This window comes from Anopheles stephensi, chromosome 3, assembly GCF_013141755.1.
Source record: "Anopheles stephensi strain Indian chromosome 3, UCI_ANSTEP_V1.0, whole genome shotgun sequence".
NCBI classification, from domain to species: domain Eukaryota; kingdom Metazoa; phylum Arthropoda; class Insecta; order Diptera; family Culicidae; genus Anopheles; species Anopheles stephensi.
In genome coordinates this window covers 44,297,636-44,319,893 of record NC_050203.1, presented here as the reverse complement: position 1 = coordinate 44,319,893, position 22,258 = coordinate 44,297,636, and the positions used below count along the sequence as shown (strand labels likewise).

Sequence of the window (22,258 nt, the reverse complement as noted above, 5' to 3'; positions counted from 1 at the left end):
TTGCTTATATCCACCCGTATGTAAGACTGACTACCTAACTACAGGACCTTTAAGACCTTTAAGGTCGCAGTTCCAGTGAGAAGTTGCTAAAACCATTATATTTTATACTCCTCCGATTTTGTTCTCCTATCAGTTATTTTCACACCTCGTTTATCTCGTTATGGTATACCAGATGATATATGTAGTAACAAATACAATTAATTTATAGTAGTGTGCTTCATGCTTACCTTATAGATGATTTAATTTGTGTGTACATACTCCAATCCAGTCGGCAGGACCGGGGTTCAAATCCCATCTGGGCCATTGCCCCATAGTGAGGACTGACTATCCAACTAAGCGGTATCAATAAATCTAGTGAGCTAGAACTGGCAGGCATGATCTAACAGGTCGTTAGGGCAAAGAAGAAGGAGAAGAAGATATACTCCTATGCTTATTCCAAACGAAAACATAAATGATTTAAAAAAAATGTAAAAGAATTATTGTAAGTTGTAGTTTTATTCGTATTAGCGCATGCTGGCAGAAGCTCAAAATGCGATGAAGCGGCGAGGCGAATCAACCGACTAGCACTCATGAGTTCCCTTTTGTTGCGAGTAAAGGCAGGGATGTCAAACATCTTGCCACTAGTTTGCCATTCCAACGTTTGCTAACGTTTGGCCGTTTAGCGTTGCGCTAAACTTTTGCTAACAATCTTTCATCAAAACACTTTTGGCTAAAATGTTTCACTTTGCAGTCTATTTTCTCATGTTAATGTTTCTGAAATCCTATTACACCCTTTAAAAACTCTGAGTTAGCTCAATTTGTATTTATTTATTTATTTACGTATTGTCACCTTCGCGTGCGATGGCGGTGAATGTTAAATTTACGAGAAAACAAAAGTAGCAAAATTAACGAGGCATTTTTTCCTGGTTGTTTACCATATCCTGAAACATAATTTGTAATTGTTCACAATATTATTTAGCCATATGTAATACACAAGAAAATGTCTACAATCATAATTTTTTTTAATTTTTTTTTTATAACTGTTAATGATAATGTTAACAATGTATGAGACGTAGCCAACTTAAGCTTTATATGGTGCATTAATTTAAACAAAAAGATGTGCACAAATTTACGACCAAACCGAATTCTCCGATCTACATAACTCTTCCGCTCCCACCTGAGACAGTTATGGAAATAGATTTTTGTACCGTAATGGCAGGTAAAAGGTAAAACCTGTCTCGACACATAATGACATTCCATCAGAACCCCTTTTCTCCTTCCCCACCTCATTTCCTCTCCTTTGCTCGTAATGAGAAAGGGAAATTGTTGACCACGACAATTTCTGTACCTCAGTTGTGTTCTGCTCGCGAAAGTACTAACAATTCAGTCGTTCAAATATAAAGCTTCCAGTGAAATCCATTACATCCAAATGGTACAGTATAACACAGTGTGGTGTACAAACTGTGGTAACGAAAGTAATTTTCATTTGTGCCAAAATTTCAGCATCGTCACACGGCTATATTTATTGGCAGCGTAGCACTGCTACTTATAGTGCCCAGTGCCAACGGACTTCCTTTGTGGGATTATTTTACCGGAGTGGACACTACCGAAGATAAGGCTGCAGGGATGGATACAACCACGATGGAGCTGATCGAACCTCGGCAAGATTACTCCAAACCCTTGCTGCGGTACGATACGGTGGTTCCAATATTGCAGGTTGTTCTAACACCAATCGGTCGCATGCTTTGGCCACGTGTTGAGCAATGGGTTTCGGGACTGTTCGGTGCGTATCTGGATAGTGCCAACAGAGCCATCGACAGCATCTCACAGTATGCAACAGAAAACATTTCCTTCCAGACAGGGTAAGCATGAGAAAGCGTAATAGAAACAACAAATTTGTCTCAGAAAAATCTTTACATTCATAATTTCATTCGTTTCCAGCGATGTGTACTACACAAAGAGCGATATGATTGATGGGCATGGACACCAGTCTTTAATTATCACTCTACCATCAGGAAGAACAATAACGGTGTTAACATTCAAAACGAAAAGTAAATTCAATGTATTTGAAGAGTTTCCACAGCTCTCCGAAACGCAAAATGAGGTGAGAGAATTGAATTGACGCTGGTAGTTACAAACTGCGAGAGTGGAAGTTTTAAATTAAACTTTAATATTTATATTCTTCTTGTATACAAATTCTTATGTAATTATTTATTTTGCAAATGTACAAATAAATACAACTATTAATTGACCTCAGCTCACAGTGTATGGCTTGAACAGTGTACTCTGCTAAGATGTATAGGTTTTATTAGGTTAAGAAAATCGTTAAGATCGGTTAACATTTTAACGAAGTTAATGAAATTTTCGTTCTCTTTGTCTATTAGGCTTTACGAGTTGTTAGGTCATGTTGGTCACAAAATGATTTATTCTTATTCTTTAACACTACAACCTCGAGTGATCGTGGTCTGACTTTACTTGCTTCCCTTAAATTTATTGTCCCCGTATCTGAAACCTGGCAGTACGAGGCAGCGGTCCAGTCCGGACGGGATTCGATAGACGGTCCTCGTGAAAACCTTGACCGCCATCGCCCTAGTCAACCGACCGTCCCATAACACTCTTAGTGACTTTTTTATGTATCTATACCTCGTATCCGAATGTTCAGTGTTTGATTATCAGATGTAACGGTGCAGATAGGAATTGATGCTGTTACTGTCATGTAAAAACCGGTGTAGCTACCATTATCACACACCGGTATTAGATATAATGGAACCTCTGAACAGCTTGTTTTAGAGTTTTCGAACGTGATTTACTTTTCAACACTCTTTTACTAACTTTTTAGATACACAACAATAGTGTGTTATTTATACGAAGGGACAATTATATTCAGTAAAATGAATTCAATTGATGCATAATTTTACAATCAATAATAGCCAAACATTGGCAATAAACGATCGTGCTACAACAACTTAACCGACGCCTCTCGAGTAATAGGTTACGATTATCAAAGATTCAGCGTCGCGTGTGGTAAGAAAGAAGGTTACCGCATTTGGCAACTGCAATTATGATTCGTAATGATTAGTCGAGCAATTTAGATGTATCTTCACGTCGCTTGTTTTGTGCCGCTCCTCGTTTGAATACAGCCGCACCACCGGCCCGGCCCTCGTGAGCATTTGAAGACGTCTCACGAACACCAGACCACACATATCCACTCGCTCTATCCAATGTACCTGGGCCTGGTAGGTAGCATCGCCACCGAAGTCATAATGAAATTGACCTCCTTTCCCTAATGGTAATTCTCGTGCAGGTGCGTTTCTGCATGTGCCTGTGCGACGACCACGTTCGGAGCGTTTGTAAGAAAGCCATGTGTGATCAGCAACGGTCGGTCGGTTGGTCCGTTGGCTGGTATGGCTTTCGAGAGATTACTTGAGCAAAGAGTGGAATTTGAATGACGAGTGACCACAGCCCGAAGCCTTGGAGAAGGTTATGTACACGGACCCCCGGGCCTGTAATGAAAGGCTTTTTTGTACTTGTAGCCACGCGCAGTGCCACCAGCGCCAGCCAAACCAGCGAAGTAGCGATTGCACTTCTCCGCAACATTTTTACAGTTGTCTTGGTTTTACCACTATCACGCTCCTTTGCGGTACGTACGTACACGCACGGATGCGGCGGGCGCTGTCAATGTCGCTCCGGACCGCAGATCAATGTCATTAGAATTTTGTGACCAAAGCAAGGGTAATTGGAACGGGGGCCAATCGATTAACAACAAAATATAAATTACTATTAAACTCGGTACACTTTCGTTAACGGTTTAACGATTACCTTCCGCTTCAAATCCAGCAGCTCAGGGCTAACCAGCTTTAATAGCCCTAGCGAGCGAGCAACGACGAGTGACGGAGTGCTTGCACGGGCCGTACAAATGTGTGCCATCAGGGGTGACACTGGCTGACAGAACATATCCTTTTCGCTGAACAATGCTGCAAACATGCGCAGTACGACTCGAACAGTCAAACCGAGAGTTTGTGTGTGTTTTGATATTCGCCAATTGTTTGTGATGACACGCTAACGGTACCACGACCGGCATCGTTCGCACTGTCGCAGTACGATAATCGAACCGCTCTAGACCGCTGCCAGACGTGTGGAAAGTGATTACTTTCGTTTTCATTCCTTACAATCTGTAATATTTGCCTGTGCTCATCGCGCGATCCTCGGTAGTCTTCTAGTCTTGCGGTAGGTGATGGTGGTGTGCCACAGTTGTTGTTTTTCTTTCGCAACACGAGACACAATGTACCGGCAGGCAGTACCGGGGCAGCAATGGTTATAGTGTTGGGAGAAAAATTCTTCACAAAGAATTCGATAAATATTGACATTGGAAGCAAACCCCAAAAAAGCGGCACTAGGTTCAAGACGGGACGGACACAAATGGCGTAAACATTGGTGAATTGTTCAGAACGATGGTGTATATTGCGTACAATGTGTGTGTGTGGATGGATGGGAACGAATTTATGTATACATTAGCCTGTTAAACATGGGTCTTTGGATTTGCAGCAGAGTCGCATGCGGGAGAGCACGCCGTAATGCCAATACAAAGTTTTGCAAAGCAAGCAGGCGTAGAGAATCAAACGTTGTGGTCGTCGATGCGATGTGTGAAATGATGTGGTTGCCAAAGTATGGTATGTAAATAAAACCAAACAACATGGAACAGGTTGCACACGTTCCCTCCTTCTTCAGGGCGGTCAGTTTTAAAGCATCGTACACCGAAACACCTTAATTCGGAAACCGCATACACGTAGAAGCAATTTGCACTAGTTCTTATCTTACGATGGCACATGTTGTGTACAGCGATGACTTATGCAACATGGCAAGTCGATAATGGGGCATAATGAAATTAGTATCACTGTGTGTTTCTCCAACCAGTGGTGTTTGTATTTTCTTTGTCTGCAGTATTACTAGGTTGCGCAAGGCGTATACGATCTCTCTAGCAATGTTTGTAAAAGTTAATCAAAACTCATATTTTAAATCTTGATTGTTTGGATTATCTGATTCTACTATGCATAGTAATGTTATAAATGTTTAGTTCTTTTTGTTATTTAAATTATGGATAACATAAAGTCAAGGAAAGCCAAAACTGGCAGACCGACATCTTTTGAGGTTGTAGTGCCAAAGAAGAAGAATAGTTCCATTCGCAAAAACAAAGGAATTTAGTTATAAGGAGTGCATTTAGTTATAAGGAGGTTGTAGTGCCAAAGAAGAAGAATAGTTCCATTCGCAAAAACAAAGGAATTTAGTTATAAGGAGTGCAAAGCCTAAATCTAATGCACTTCCACGAATATCTTTGACATGCAGTGTGTACACGGCAATATCGTTGCATCTCTGTCGCAAGAACGGCAAACAGAATAAAACAACCCCTCGTCGGACAAGTGAAGATGCAAAACTTCACCGTGTCCTTGTAAGCGCGGGGCCGGTCGGATAAACGAAATGCCATGAATACTCATCAGCCGTCCAGTGACACCGGAGCATAAAAAGAGATATGCCACCAACCCGGGCGGGGGGGACTGAACAAAATACATTATAATGATACGAGTGTGACGAAGCGAACGAAGAAGCACGCGCATAGAAAACCATCGAAACAGAAAGCACCACAAACAGACGAGCGACAGGGATATGCTGCAAAAAGTGGGATAGCTGGGGTGTTCGCATCGGGGCGGCAAAAAGAAACAAGCAGCGCACGTTTCATATCCATGCTGGGGTGTTGTATCGTTGCGACCAGACACGGAACGGTGCGGTCGAAGCTTCGAAAAGCAGGAGCCACGCGAAAGGTTTCCACTTCAAGTACACGAAGCACGGCAGCGGTAACAGTTATTACAAACTTCAATTACCACCGTCGTCCTCGGGGCCAGATGCTTGCCAGTCAGATGGGGCCAGATAGATGCTTGCCAGCCGTCGTAGTGTAGAGTGGTGGTGCGCGTTTGATCGTCCGTTGATCGCGATCGTGCGTTTTGCTAGGCGAATGTGATAGGTGAGCTTCGCCGTGGAGGTTGTTGTGTTGTCGCTTGTTCTAGATGCGTGAACGGTGCTGCAGCGCGGGTTCGTCGCTTGTCGTGTGCGTTTATCGTTTTAATTCTCATACACCGTGAAACGCAATTGTGTCACAAGTGATCAGTGTTGTGAATATCTGCCTACAAAACGTCTGTTAGTTCTGTAACCATATTATCTTTGTTACCAGTAAAGTTTAAAAAGTGTTCTTAGGCTATCAAATTAATGTATTAAACTATAGGATATGTTGTGGCATTCTTCCATCAAAAATCACCCGTTAGAATATTTACATATTTTTTTAAATGTAAAATAAAACCAGCCCCCGTCCGACATTGGTAGTTTAATGTTTTTGTTATTTGAATTTGAAGTGAATCAGGAAGACGGTCTGAGTCAAGGATTAAAAGATTATGTTGAATGTAAAGTTACATTTAGCGTTTTTTTTAATTGTAGTGAAATGTGTGCCATTTAGTACGGCTGTATGTGTATGTGTGTGTTTGCTTCATATTCACCCCGGTTTGAATGATCATGTTTGTGTAAGGCATATGCATACGAGAAACAAAAAAAACTGCTAAACAATAGTGCAATTAATAGCTGTGCACGGTTACAGCAGAGGTAACCTAGTACCGTGCAACGCTGTCTGTTACATATGGTTCACACTTCTTCATCTACAGCTCGCCAGTAACAATTCGAGTAGCGGGTTCGATTCCAGCTATGCATGTGTTGGAGTAATCGCTACATACGCTGCAGTGCATGCAGACGAAGATAACACACACGTGAGCCACAGCAGAAGGAAGTAAAAGTGAGTGAAATTTGTTGGTGCAGCGGTGTAGTGCAAAACCAGTTTTTACTTCATTTGCCGCGTTATTAGACGCATTCAAACGCCCGGGCGATTTGCCACTCTGACGGAAGTTGAAAGTGAAAAAGTGTGGCTTGGCGGCTGCGGTAGCGGAGCCGACACTTTTGCAGAACAGCTTGGCGCGCGCGCGTTTCGTACCATTTGCAGAAAACCAACCATGTTAGCATCCAAAGGCAAACCTTTCTCGTTCGATCAGACTGAGCTTAATCCGTCCAGGAATAAGCCGTCTGTTCGAAGAACGATGATGGATGTGATAGTATTTCTGCTAACGTCGTTAGGATACATATTGCAGGTGAGTAGTGAGTGAACAAGTAGTGTAAGGCGCTTTAACATTTAGCTCATATAAATAGATATCAACACTTTTCAAACAAACATCACTTTTATTTAACAGTATAATGTGATTATGCCAAATGCTACACATTCATTGCGTCCTAGTCTAGTCCTATTTACTGATGCATTATTTAGCTATTATTTAGCTACCATGTTTTTCTAACATTCGATCAGAAGTGGGTTACATTAACATTTTTTGTTGTACCTGCAGTACGTTCGAGAACACAAAGATTCATTCACCTGAAGACCGGTTACACTGATCTAGCCCCCACGGTGCGGGCTAGGCGCTAGTATTTCCTACAGTTATGCAACGCTTGCAGCTTAGCCTTACCTAACCGATAGAGCGAATGCAATGCAAAAACTCTTCCAACGTTTTTTTCTCCATCATTGAAGCCATTGCATTTTACGAACTATTTGAGGCATTGAGTACAGCAAGACGGTATTGTGCAAACATGCTCTCGCCATACTATGCTTCGACTAAGCAACATAAGGCTAGCATGGCGAGCGCCTGATCGAAATGCAGTGCGCGGTTATATGTGCTGCTGTACGATCTTGCGAGATATCACGAAACCACGATAGAGTCGTCACTCCAGTGGATTGAGGTAGAAGATTGATTATTTCTAAATACAAAATCCGCATGCAAATATTGGAAGTCAAAAATCTAAAAAAGTTATGCTACTAAATTAGCATCGTAGTCAGATAATATTGATAACATATTGTTCGTGATGCTTCGTCTTCAATGGAAACTCAATCTCAAAATTGGTATTTTGCAATTGTTGGAACTGTTTCATCTAAGATCATTTAACATTGAACCGTACATTTCACACCGCAGTTTATTAGAAGGCGACTTCTAGCGTGAGCGAGAGTTCAAAGTATGCGAAATCGAATTAAATGAGCGTGATTCGTAACAACAGGTGGTAATTTTTTCCCACATCCTTCGAAGATTGCTAGTCACCGGTATGCCCGGCAAGCCATCGGTCAAGCTAACTAATGATATTATGCGAGATTCGCAGCAATCAACGTGCGTTGCGTGTGTGTGTGTGTGTGTGTGTGTGTGCCTGCCGTTGAAATGGTTGTTTGCATGCAACTGCCACGTACAAAGCGTCTCGAGATGATTTTCAAGGAGTAATTATTAAAACGACTTCTTCCCGCTATAAAATGGGCGAAGTAATTGAGTACGCAATAATGTGTGCGCCCGAGCCCAGCGATTGTACATTAAGGGGATTGTAGTACGCGAGGAGCGGCAAGAATGAATAGGCGCATCGTCGGGGTTCGCATTTGTTTCTAATGTCGGCAATACAGCAGCAAATGATTGTTTTTTCTCTACCTAACTCTCGTTGAATATCTGCTCTGGTAGCTAAATCTCTGGGCAGCAGCATGTACCACATGACTGACCTTGAACATAATAACCAAATTGTAAAATTGCGTAAGTCTGTGTTGCGTCTTCAAGGAGCGCTATAGTTGTGATTCAATACACTTGCAATGTTGCCAGCGCTCACAAAAACGCTATCGTGTGGAGGAGAGTGCGGCAAGGCAGTATGTACTGAAAGGAAGAAATGTTTGACGTTGAAGCAATGTTCAAATTGGTGGATTTGGTGCTTGTCTCAAACTCTGGCTCGTATGTCAACTTCAACAGCGCAATCGATTACGTTGGGCAAGGGTAGTAGTAATTGGAAAGTAAATAATGTCACGACCATGGTCACCGATCAGCAGTAAAGGCTGTGCATCTTTGCAGGCGTTTTACTTTCAACCTTTGTTTGCTTTTCTTACCGGTGACAATTGACCGTGAATGTGTCCAGAGGAGGATGGTGGTTGTATTTGTTTTGATAAATTTTCTGTTTATTTCCAGCGCTAGAGCCGTTCAGTTGAGTTTAAACGTTTCCTTTCCTCTTTTTCCCCGTTTTTCCCATTTGCTTACAGGCATTTTACTATCAAATATTCGGCGTACCAAAGAAAGACTTGAATGGAGAGATAGCATTAGTGACTGGCGGAGGAGGCGGTCTTGGACGGTTGTTAGCCCTTCGGCTCATAAAGCTCGGCGCCAAGGTTGTGCTGTGGGATATAAATCAGGAAGGTATGTATTCGACAATTAAGATCCAACAGTCCAAAAGGCATTAGCAAAGGCAGCTTAGGTAAGCACCGTGCCGCTGTCGGTTTTGTGTAAGTGTAATGCTATTGCACCACCAATGACGGAATGTCACGAATGACGCTGTTTTTTTTGCTCTTTCTCGCTACGTATAAAGCAACGCGAAAAGTACTTTAGCGTCACCATGAAGCTTCAGAAAATGGAAGACTTCTTGTGTAAGCGTACACCGACTCGCGTAGACGGTTGTATGGTAAAAAAAGGAAATATCAAGATTTCAACAACATACTTGCTTCCCTGGGCTGGCAGAAATATCTTACCCATCACTATGGGTCAATACATTCCCCAGCTGGATAAATCGACTCTTACCCTTTTGGCTTCATTATACGCCGGACGAGGGTGTGTGAAAATTTTAATACGAAAAGCAATAAAATATGCCCACGACGGGTTTAATAGTGCTCGGTTTCGTTGCCGCACGGGTTTACCATTTGCTGTACACGACACAACCATGTGATTTTTTCATCACTTAACTACACGGATGGGATGAGCCGCACTTGATGCAGCACTCGTATTTGATACATACCCAACCCCTAACGACGGGTGGATAATGTTGAAATTTGGCATCTCGTTTCTAATAGCTTACAAAGCGCGCTGGCGAAGGTCAAAAGATCTTGCTTTGCACTACACCAACAACCCCGTGCCGAGCAAATGTGTTAAAGCTCTCAATAACCCATTGAATCGATGATTACCGATGACGATTGCACGATGCGCGGACATAGCTACACACTTGTACTTCTTGCCTTAATTGAAGGTTAAAAAGTGGTAGCGTGAATATTGCATCTTGACTTGAGTTGAATAGCTCAAAGTCATTTGGGTATGATGAAATTCTCTGCCGTGAGCTTATATGAAGTTTTCAAACTAGATCTTGTCCGTGTGATTGTCTGTGATGCTGGTTTGAAGGATACAGTGGGAATATTATTTTACGACGATGTGTTAACCTCTTGCGATTTTACATAAATCGTTGAAAAACGGTTCGTTTGCATTAATTTAAAACTTTCAAAAATCTATTTTTTTTCCCCCACAACTGCCATAATATTCCGTAATGTTTCTTTTCGTTTTTTTTTTTGCTCAGTTGAGTGTGAGAAAATAGCTGACATTGACGAAACACGAAGACCATATGATATGCATACTAGCCTGATGAGGTAAATTCACAACACAGACTGCAACACATTCAAGGTCGCTGGAGCGCAGACAGACACGCTCTACCCTTTTATGTTTACTCTTACTTTTCCCGTTGTTGACTTTCGTTTCAACAAACGCTCGCTTCGCCAGGTGATAATCGTGGTGGATGCTGCTTCCAGACGAACGGTCATATGCAACCGGTGACGTCTTTTGGGCGATGACGATGGGCAACCGAAGAAAATGAAATTATAAAGCTGGTTCATAAACTGGTTTTTGTTAAGTGCAGCAACAGCAGCGAGCGAGCAAGAAAACACGAAAAACAGCAAACCCGAAAACCAGACCGAGGTCGCCAACTCCATGCACGTGGAGATGCTCGATCTTCACGCGAAGATTGTTCTTCAATGGGTCAAGATCATCGGGATTGATAAAAAAGATGGCATGTGTGTTCAGGTCAACCATGGCAATGGACCTGCTCCGTTTGCTATGGGTAATTGCCAACATATCTATAACAACTTTACCTTCTTTATGACTGTACGGAGAGTACATTGTCAGCTTTGAACTATGACTCCGTGTATCCCGTCGTGACTAGCCTTGGAAAAGTAGTACTCTTGCCACAATATATCTTATTTACGGCTGGGCACATTTATGATCTTTGCCTTCGTGCAGCAATGACCCTTTCTGTGGTATGAACGCATTAAGGTCGGGGCATTGGTTCAATGATTGAGTTAATTTTCTTTTCTACTTTTTTACCTTTATACAGGGCTAGATGACTCGGTAAAGCTGATCCAATCCCTGGGAGGCCTCTGCAAAGGTTACAAAGTGGACATTTCAAACAAGGAAGAGGTGTACAAGTATGCGAAAATCATACAGGAAGATATTGGTGATGTAAGTATGCTGTGTCGCTTGCTAACACGATCGTTTAATATTATCCCCTGAGGTAGAAAGCAGCATTTGCTGGGGGGGTTCAACGCAAATGCACTCAGTACTATACCCGCCGGACCGTTCCAATGGGAATGAACAACATGCACACACACGGTTGAGTTTCCTTGTGGCACACATTTTAATTAGCATGTTCATTCATAACGTTGCTCCAACTGTGCTGGAATCATTCAACCACGTGCATGCAAAAACGATTGAAGGACTTTGTCATTAGATTAATCTTGTGCGGACGCTAACATGACGGGTTATTGTGCCATTAATTACTAGCCGAGTGTTTAATTAGGTTGATTAAAACTACTGCCCACACTGTTGCAAGGGTGAAAAACTTGCTTAAATATGGATTAGAACATCGGGGAATTTGAGAGAAATTCCTGTATACTAGCACTAGTTATAGTTATATTCGCATGAACTTGCTAATCTTGGGTGCACTCAGTAACCTATCTACGTGAAAAAGCAAATATTTAGGAAGCCATATCATAGCGCCTGGTTAAGAATAAATCTTATATGACTGTATACTTCTACTTTCAGGTAACGTTACTATTTAACAATGCCGGTGTCGTGTCCGGACGTGCCCTTTTAGACACACCGGATCATTTGATAGAGCGATCGTTCAGCGTCAATGTACTTGCACATTTCTGGGTAAGCACAAATGGGTGATGTATTTGTCTCGTTGCTGACGATGATTCTACCGTAGCAGTATAGCAAAAAAAAAATAAAATACGGATATGCTTAGAATTTGAATGAACTTTCAATCGACAGTACGTGATTTTTTTTACCTATACCCAAAAGAGAACTTGTTGTGAAATATCTTGAACAGACAAACCATACAAGCAACGGAGTGATTGGAATGAAATCGAAAACAAAATGGCTTAAATACGTTTTTTGTCCTTTCCGCTACCAATCAATGATGGATCAACTGTAGACGACAAAGGCATTTCTTCCGGCTATGCTGAAAAACGACCATGGGCACATTATAACCATCGCTTCTCTGGCCGGCCATGTCGGTATATCGAAGCTGGTCGATTATTGTTCCAGCAAGTTTGCTGCGGTAAGTAACGGAAGCGCACATCGAGAACGGTGATTTATAGTCTTACTAAGCGTATCGTTTACTTGTTTTATAGGTTGGCTTTGACGAAGCATTACGGTTGGAATTGGAGCATCTTCGAGCTCAGGGCGTATTTACGACAGTCATTTGCCCATATTTTATCCAATCGACTGGAATGTTCGACGACGTTAACTCCAGGTAATATGATCATTCGACATGATCCGGTAAAAGTGTGAATGTGTTACATACTTGCATCAATAATCCATGTTTTACCATTAACAATTTGTACTCCTTCTTTGTCTGCGTTAGAATCTATCTAATATCTTGCAAGTTCAGTTTGAATTTTGCACTACGTTCGATTGATAATTGATAGCGTATGATTTCAAACTGTACATTCACAAACTGGACGAAGCTTTTTATGTGGACTATTTACAATTTGTTTTAATAACATTTTATACAGATGGGTTCCTACACTGGATTCGAACGACGTAGCAGATAAAATCATTGAAGGTGTTCAGAAAAATGAGAAATACGTCATAATCCCAGGATATTTGCGTTTAATGTTGGCCATCAAATGGTAAGTGTGCGGCAGCGTACCGTAAATGTTTTGTTTGGTGTTATAACAAGAATTTCTTCTTCGCAGGGTATTTCCGTGGGGATGCAATTCCGGATTTTTGCGACGATTGGTGCCGGACGCTGCCCCGCAACATACTATAACAACGTTTAGCAACGCGGAATGCGATACCACAAAAGAGATGGCCAGCACATTTGCCAGTGATAATAATAATACCACCAAACCATCGCCCCTACTCGTCCACAGACAATGCACTGGCGAACGTGTGCTATAAGCGATCGGAGAAACTGCGCGATGCGTTAGAGTGTAATGATAATTAGACAGCCAGCACGGATGGAGGATAAAACCCATTTTAACGCTCAAACCAGGAGCGATGTATCTGGACGCCATTTTCAAAACAATTCAACTTGTCTTAAGATGAAACCAGGCTCTGCTGGATATACCCTGGGTGATTTCGAACGGGGAGTGAGATAACATACAGTGATGCACAGGAATTGGATTCAAAGGCATGTAATGAAAATGCTGGTTTAATATAGGACATAAATATGGTAGAACTGTATTAATTAGTTTGGGGAACAAAATATGATGAATCGCGAGATATGCAAGATTTGTTAAATTTCAAACGGGCGTACGGAATATCGGTTAAGTACGGGTATATGCATCGCTACTTGCCCTGTTGTTAATGTTAGAATCGTGATTACCTGTGACTTAATTCAGGCATCGTTTGAATTGCCGTTCTGATCCGATAGAGTAGTACAGCGCCAAAAGTGCTGCTGTGTCCGGTTCTGTTGCATATTCGACGGTTGTAATACATGAACACAATAAATATTAATGCTCTGTCAGTAAACCATAAGTAACGCAAACATGTTGTTTATGATATTAAAGTCAAACGAATATTATTCGAATTAGCCCAACAATTTGTAACTGCTCCCAATCTACCTACAGATTCAAAAACTCAAAGACTTTATTTTCCATGGCTGGACCTTATACTCCATTGGAGGCAATTGAATTATGATCCAACAAATAAATCTTGATGTAATAAATTAGTAAGAAAACATAAAAGACTTCTTCGGCACTACTACTTCGAGTGGTCTCGGCCTGCCATTTCTGGCTTTCTGTGTATCTTCTACAGCTGCTTGAAACATTCACTTTCACTGCAAAACTACTGTAGTATTTGTAACTATATCTGTCTGTTTTCCGCCCTTTTTTATGTTAGACATTTTATCATTTATATCAATGAGCAATTTTTGTTGACGTATGCAGCTGGATCGTTGAAAGAAATCGAAGAAGCAAAATAAAGATTATTCATCTGTAATTTAAATACGAGGGTGCAGCGTCAGTAGATAAGATCAAAATATGTTCACGATCATTGCAGATTGTTCCACCGGATGTAGAAAACGCAAGAGTCACATCCGAAAAGCTTATCGGCTCTCTAAGTTATAACATTTCAATGCACTAGCAGTGGAGCAGCATATGGGTGCAGCAGTCGTGTTTCAGCCTTTTGAAATATTTGTCCAAGACTCAGGAAGCTACGGAATTCGTCGAAAGGTCGAGATGACCGAAAACATTTCTGAATGTTTGAGCAACCAGAATGATCAAATATCTTCTTCTTCTTCTGTGGCACTACAACCTCGAGAGGCCTCGGCCTGCCATTTCTGACTTTCTGTGACTTAATTTTACCCGTAGAAAAGTAGTCAGCCTTTCGTACGGGGAAGGCGGTCTGGATGGGATTTGAACCCCGGCCCTGCCGTGTAAAGACCGGTGCCGCTGTCCTCTCGGCCACCGGCCACCGGAATGATCAAATATGGTAAACAAAAAAACAGCGGACCCTATTTTAAACGGCACCAGTAAAGCAAATACGTAAGCAAATCACCAATGTTTTTGACGCCATTAAACAGCGTAGAAGCTGCACTGCACTTAACACCACACAAAACACGATATGCCATTCATTTCATTGCCACAACATCCTTGATGCAACATCCGTAAGCACGTTTTGAATAGCAATAAATTTCAAGGAACTTAATTTATATTACATGCTACGGATCTACAAAACCATCCCTTTGTTGCTTGAGGAACCGCTAAGCAGCGTTAAAGCATCATGTTTTAACGCAAGCCCCCAAAACTGTCTCGTGCCTCGACGATGCAATAAACTCGCAGGTACCATAGGATGTAAGCGATCTTTTCTTCACTTAACAAATTCACAGCAAAGCATTATTCGCCCGGGCATCGTGAATGCTGAGGTAAACAAAACAAACTGCAAAAGGAAATAACGATCGTGTCATTTTCATCGGCTCACCTCAGGTAGTGTTCGTGGTAGCAAAACAGGCATAAGAATATTGTCTCCCTACGTTAGTTGTGAGCGAACCGTCGACGATTTAGCGAGTGTGTATGTTTGCTCGCGCTTGATTCATTCGCTTCTCTGTTTGTTTGGAGGCCTGTTATCTTATCAGCACGTTTCTCCATCGATAAATAAGACATGTCGCCGGTGCTGGAACTTATCCTAAAGCTGTACAAACGTTGTCAGAGTGCTTACGTGAGTGGTTGCAGCAGCTAGAGTTAATATCATTTAGCTCTCAATTCGCGTCACAAGACCATAAGAAATATGCCGGTTATATAGAAATTAAACGTGCACGGTTAAGCATTCTTTATTGCAACATAGGTTTTCACTTATGTTACTGTCAACCATGACCGAATTCAAACTGATACCAACGTTTCTCGTGGCGTCGTTCCTGCTTGCTTCAGCATTTGCGCAATGTAAGAGAGAGTGTATGCGTTACAGTTAATGGTGTGCAAGTGTATCCGGGAAAGGAGAATCGTTAATTTCCGTGGTTCTACGTTATTTTCAGCGTCTAGTTCCATAATTCAAGCGAAGTGTTTCTTTCAAAAAACTTGCATCGAATGCCTGGACGCTGATAAAGAATGTGCATGGTGTACGGATGAAGTAAGTATATTTTGTGTGTGTTTCTCGGATTAAACTATCATGAGGACACACCCTTTGGTGCGGGGACGGGGAAACGTCTAATATCAAGCAACTCATTTCAAATGTTTTGTAAAATCTTTTTAAAAAGTTTCGTATAAACAACGAAAGCCCTGCGTTCTTGGAGTCTCTTTGCTCAGACATGACTCATTCATTTCTATTCGTTTTCAGGCCATCTCAACACTATGTTATGCACGTTCGAATAGTTAGAACCCACACAACTCATTCTTGAAATTATTATTGTTCATTCATTAAAAATATACTGCGTATGATCTTGGGACCTTAGCCAACCATTCTCTTTGAAGTTTCATTAAGTGTGTGCAGCTGTTCATTCAATGTTGCAGAAAGTTATTTGCGTTTTAACATGGTATCTGCTAAAACATCGCACATTCATGTAGTTCTCCTTCATATAAACTGAACTGGTGGATATTAAACAACTAAAAAAATACACATTAGTGTTGGTGCATTTAGTAAAAGTTACAATGAATGATGTTTTAATTTAATGTTACAGTTATACGAAATGCAGAAATCGCGCTGCATGACGAAACACGAATTGCTGGAATCGAAGTGCAACGCATCCAAAATCGAGACGAATGAGAATTACTCTTATTTAGAAGTCACGAAAAGCGAGCCACATCGCGATTTTGACTCAACGAAGCTGGAAGCGGTACAAATATCGCCACAAAAAATGAATCTACGTTTAGGAAAATGTGAGTATTTCGCAAGCATTTTACTGCCCTCGGTTGTCTTATTTATGTGATGTGTTTTATTTTCCTCAGTGGCCTCCAAAACCATCTCGTTCCAGTACAAACCGGCCAAAAACTATCCCTTGGATATGTACTACCTGATGGATCTTACCTGGTCGATGCGAGACGATAAAGCAACGCTAGAAAGTATGGGCAGCCAACTGGCACTGGCCCTAGCTAACCTGACGGCCAACTATCAGCTCGGATTTGGCAGTTTCGCCGACAAACCGACCGTTCCGTTCATTCAATCCGAACCACATCGGCTCCAGAATCCATGCTATTCGGAAAATGATCAGTGCGAACCAACGTACGGATTTCGCCATCGACTGAAGATTACGCGTGACATTAACAGTTTCATTGCGCAAGTCAAACAGAGTAATGTGACGGGCAATGTGGACAATCTGGAAGCAGGCTTGGATGCGCTAATGCAGGTGCTCGTGTGCGAGAAACAGATCGGTTGGGGCTCAAACACTCGCAAGATTGTAATAGTGGCTACGGACGGCTGGCTGCATATGGCCGGCGATGGGCTACTGGCTGGAATCGTGGAAGAAAATGACAAACAGTGCCATTTGGATGAGGAAGGCAACTTTGTGGATGTGCTAAAGTACGATTATCCATCGTTGGAGCAGGTCTGGCGTGTATTGCTTCGCTCCAAAACGGCCGTCATATTTGCCGTAACCGAGGCCCAGGAAGCCTACTATCGACGACTGAACGAATTAATGCCAGAGTTCACAAGTGTCGGTCGGCTGCAGGATGATTCTTCCAACATAATCCAGCTGGTGGATGATGGATATCGAGAATTTATCAAACGGGTAGAGTTTACGGACAACGCACCGGACTACCTTCAGGTGCGCTATACTACCGACTGTGGTGGATTGTATCGCGAACCGCAACCGATAAACAGATGCGACAACATTGAAATTGGAAAGGAATACAAATTCAATGTGGAACTACAGCTGCTGGACTATCCCAAAGACCCGTCGGTTACGGTAAGCCACCGGATGCATATGTCGCTCTATTTGCAGCTTATTATTGGGAGTTTTTTTTTTTTTCAGAATATCTCTGTCAGAATTGAGGAAAAACTGATCAGTAATGAAGCTGTGGAGCTGGAAATTGATTTACGTACTACTTGTGACTGTGATAAGAACAAAAAACCGACGGAGCTGAGCGAACTGTGCAATTTCCAAGGGGATTACGTCTGTGGACAGTGCCAGTGCTATGTCGGATGGTATGCCTTGCTTGTTTGCTTGTTCGAGATTCTAGTATAAGAGGTAACGAAGAGATTATTGACTTCCAGGATCGGAAAAACGTGTGAATGTAATTTACAAAACTCTCAAAACCGGCGAGAGCTGTTCGAGCAATGTGTAGCTCCCAATGCCGGAGACGAGCTGCGTACCGGCCCAATTTGTTCCGATCGAGGTGAATGTATTTGCGGCCAATGCTATTGCAATCCCGGATTCGAAGGAGAACATTGCGAATGTAACGAGTGTGCTAAGTATGCATGAAACACTGATTTTTAAGAACGATGCTTGGAGGACGAAATATACTAACGAATGCGTGTGTGTTTTCAGGATTGATGGGAAGATCTGTGGAGGTGCAGATCATGGTATTTGCACGTGTGGTTCCTGCAGTTGCTTTGACTCATGGAGTGGTGAAAATTGTGACTGTACGACCGATACCACCGGGTGTAAGGCTCCATCAGTTAAAGCACTTTGCTCTGGACAGGGAGAGTGCACTTGCGGACGCTGCACCTGCAACGAATCATATTTTGGTCCGTTTTGTGAAACCAAAGATGGCGAACAGCCGGCCTTGTGCTCATCATACGAAGATTGCATACGTTGTGCAGTGTACGAGCTGAATGATATGCCATGCCAGGACTTGGACAGAAAGTGCCGCGAAAAGATTGGACTGTACAAGGTAGAGCTGGTTGCTTTGAACGAAGAAACTTCGCAGAACTCATTGGCAGAGCCACTCAATTGTACTTTTCGATATAGCGACGAAAAGAATGTGTGCGATTATAAGTTCTCGTACGCGCTTTCAAACACCAACAGAGAAACATTGCTTCGGGTGCAGAACTTTCAATGCAAAGAAATTAACTTGATTGCGGCTGGAATTAGCATCGCCTTGTCGATCTTTGTCGGTGGTTTAATACTGCTGCTAGCTTACCGATGTAAACTAATGTACGATGATAAAAAAATGTTTGCCAAATTCGAGAAGGAAAGGGAACAGGAAACGAAATACCAAATGGACAGTCCGCTCTACAAATCGCCGATAACAGAATTTAAAGTTCCTGCCGAGATGGAGACAAGCGTACTGTGAGTTAGATAAACATACTGAGTATAGCCATTATCAGAAGTTGGCAGCGATGCAAACACTTAACGAATAGCATACATCACTGTGGAAAGACTAGACTAGACTTTTTTGTTGGTAATACTATTATGGAAAAGAAACAATCATACTTTAATTGATTTCAACCATAACATAACACAACATAGCCTAACGCATGGCTCTAAACAAAATGTTTGAGTACTAGAATATTCCATCAATTTGGCAAAATGGTATACAGTTGACCCCTTAAAATTATTTGTATGATTGTTGAATACCTACGAACAGTGTTTTGGATTGATAAACATATCTTTTTAATAGCGTTAGCCCACTTATTGATGAAAAAATCCGTTCATAGATGCGTATTGCTTGGTCTTTAAATTATATGTCAATAACATTGAGTATTACAGTTAATCTATGTGCAGATCAACATAAAAAATAACAATAGGCAAGATCAACAATATAGAAGATCAACATAAAAAAAACAATATTCGAATTATGACTAGACCATCTTGTCATATACTGTAGTATGAAACATAACTACACAACGCAAACGCAGGACATATTTTACTGTCATAAGGTAATTCTATCAGCGAAATATTAGGCATAACTCGCCAAAAAGGACAAAGACTTTAGAGTTCAATAAGAAGATCATTATTTAAATGTTCTAAAAGTTTGATCAAACGTACCGACAACATTTAAAATACCACAAAGCTGACATAGTTTATTACGAGCAGATTAAATAAACATGACCCATTTATAATATAAAAAACAAGCTTTGTTTATTCTTAAATTGTATGGTACAGCAGACACAACGCCTCTTTAGGCAGGGTTTTATACCAAATATGTAAGAAAATCTGTAACGAAATCATTCAGCCCTCATCAATCCATTTTCCGAATAACCGTGCTTTCATTTATATCTGGATATATATATTTATATCGTGTCACATATACCCGCTAAAATCGTGTCGAATTTACTCTTGCTTCCTAAAACAATACATGGTTGTTATATCTTGACTTCTGCAAATCTTGACTTTCACTACAATTTTGACCTGCCATATCCTTGATCTGAATCAGTCGCAGCTCCAGTTGAGATTTGTGCCTGGACCCATCGTGCTAACAATAAGCACTGCTACTACTAAACAACTGATCTGCTGCTCACAATTTCAACATGGCGGCAAATTATGTTACAGTGCTTATAGTTATTTCATTCGCAAATGATATGGATCTGACCCCAGCTAGGGAAACATAGGCTATCTTCCATACTCCCATTCAATACGTTCTCGCACGTTGGTAGAATGAAAGATATGGTGAAATAAAGTAGAGGAGGTGTCCTGATAAAACAAAACGCCTTTCTCGTGGGAACCAGCGTCTGTTTTCCATGTAATGATCGGCTGTCTACAATGTTCCGGCACTTTCTTGGGGCATCAGCACAAAGTGCGTGCTCAACGAAAATAGACAGCAATGGCCTTGCAAGTCGCCCATTTGTAGAACTACAACAAACGTAAAAAATATTCAATTCAATTTTCGCCACATTGCTGCAGACACAACCTCAAATCAAACTTGTGTTGATAGACGAGCGTCATTTCTCTGATATAACCGACGTGAAAACTCAAAGAAGTGTAAAAGTCTTGGGCTCGGTATCAATGACAACCTAGATACGTTATACAAAAGTTACATATAATTTAGCCCATTCCCTAGATTGGACCCTTATAACCGCAGGCGGGCTGGGCTACGGATCGCTTCATGAATGATCGATGACGATGCAGGCAGCTATCGTTAGAGCTGCCGAGTCGTCGCAGGCCGCCAGAGTTATAGTGCTGCAATACGCTGAGTTGATAGACGCGCATTTTCCTTGACTAGTGATAGATACAGCGTATGTGTGCTTCAATGGAAACTTGCATGTTCTACCACAAGCTTATCCGTTTTACCTGCTTTGTCGCTGGAGGACCGTGAGTTCCTAACGTACGACCATTAGCTGCGGAAAATTTGGAAGTGCCACTTCGAAGAGCAGCTAAAAGGAGCAAAGATGGCCGTTGATTGTGGAAAGGTGGTGAAAAATGTAGGAACGAACAGCCCAGCATATGGAGAAGACGGGACGCAGCAGCTTAGTAAGGTTAAAGAGGCTCAGCAGCAGCTCAAAAGCAACAAAGCGAAGAGTTTGCTGCGAGGTTCTTCAAGCCTCCTGCCTGTATGGGGATTTGAAGGCTACAAAAGACCCCCTTGATCGTGCAGAGCCATGGCATACCACGAGGAGTTACGGCTTCCCGGAACGTTCATACGACAGGTAGCAGCGACCCTTACCACCATATACACAGTTCACCACTTTGAAGGAGAACGAACCACGAACTGTAGCGTCCCCACAAACAGGCGAATATAATCCGGAACGCCAGATCTGGACGATTGCGCTGTCTTGGACATATCATGCCGATGGAGAACAACAGCACTTAAGTACTTAATATATTATTATTTTTAGGTGGCTCGAAAAAGTTGTTGATATACAATAATGGTAACCCAACACTATTATTCTGAACAAATTTCCAATCCCACTTTTAAATACTAGTACAAAATGCGTGGATGGAAGCAAGTAATGCCGCTTCATCCGAGCAAAAAACAATGTATTTTTAAAACCAATTGATTGCCAGGACAGCCACTTCTGAAGGGGAAGATCAGTTGACTTTGCAAACCAACTTTTTAAGCGATCTTTTGAAGGTCGACCATTATTTATATATTTTGTTGGATACTAACATGGCTCGGTGATAAGGCTAGTATATTCTATGATCGCTGCTCATTAAACAGTTTGGAGTATGTTGTTAGTTGTTCAACATTATGAACTGCTATATTAGCTCCATGGAGTTCCATGACTCCATATTCTCCTTACGAAACCTAAGCTTCGACCATGAGGCGAGAGAGGATGCCCATGTCTTCCCCTGTTCAACAACAATTCCAAAGTCTACCATGAATGTAGGCATTAGGTACTTCTTCTCCTCGGGGACTGCAATCTCTCTCTCTCTCTCTCTCTCTCTCTCTCTCTCTCTCTCTCTCTCTCTCACTACCATCGAGGCGATTCGCCCTAATTAAGTACAGGAAGGTACATTAGCAAAATGATTTAAAAAAACACATCGTTCTAGCACTGCTTTTCGGTCAGTAGCTAAAACGAACTTAAAGCATAAAAAAGTCAACGCTTTT

General features: G+C 41.8%; 3 protein-coding genes across 9 annotated transcripts; all 3 read left to right on the top strand.

Moving 5' to 3' along the window:
* Positions 1–1,277: 1,277 nt before the first annotated feature.
* LOC118511026 lies at positions 1,278–2,235 on the top strand. The gene is made up of 3 exons (XM_036053606.1): positions 1,278–1,411; positions 1,483–1,841; positions 1,921–2,235. The coding sequence occupies exons 1-3, from the start codon at positions 1,409–1,411 to the stop codon at positions 2,099–2,101; spliced, it is 543 nt and encodes a 180-aa protein (XP_035909499.1). The 5' UTR covers positions 1,278–1,408; the 3' UTR covers positions 2,102–2,235.
* Positions 2,236–3,684: 1,449 nt separating this feature from the next.
* On the top strand, positions 3,685–14,083 carry LOC118511022 (estradiol 17-beta-dehydrogenase 11). Of its 7 annotated transcripts, none has more exons than XM_036053599.1 (10): positions 3,959–4,206; positions 6,684–6,811; positions 6,881–7,160; positions 9,119–9,272; positions 11,224–11,348; positions 11,931–12,041; positions 12,325–12,450; positions 12,524–12,645; positions 12,908–13,024; positions 13,091–14,083. In XM_036053599.1, the coding sequence occupies exons 3-10, from the start codon at positions 7,026–7,028 to the stop codon at positions 13,293–13,295; spliced, it is 1,095 nt and encodes a 364-aa protein (XP_035909492.1). In that variant the 5' UTR covers positions 3,959–4,206; positions 6,684–6,811; positions 6,881–7,025; the 3' UTR covers positions 13,296–14,083. The 7 variants fall into 7 exon arrangements, with proteins under 7 accessions (XP_035909491.1, XP_035909493.1, XP_035909492.1 ...); XM_036053594.1 differs by lacking the exon at positions 3,959–4,206 and adding exons at positions 5,273–5,995; positions 6,463–6,545 and having other exon boundaries at positions 6,684–7,160; XM_036053598.1 differs by lacking the exon at positions 3,959–4,206 and adding an exon at positions 3,685–3,711 and having other exon boundaries at positions 6,684–7,160.
* Positions 14,084–15,366: 1,283 nt separating this feature from the next.
* On the top strand, positions 15,367–20,020 carry LOC118511015 (integrin beta-nu). Its single transcript, XM_036053543.1, has 7 exons — positions 15,367–15,775; positions 15,868–15,962; positions 16,510–16,708; positions 16,778–17,733; positions 17,800–17,972; positions 18,042–18,239; positions 18,316–20,020. Exons 1-7 carry the CDS (start codon positions 15,691–15,693, stop codon positions 19,061–19,063), a joined length of 2,454 nt encoding a protein of 817 aa, XP_035909436.1. The 5' UTR covers positions 15,367–15,690; the 3' UTR covers positions 19,064–20,020.
* Positions 20,021–22,258: the final 2,238 nt, after the last annotated feature.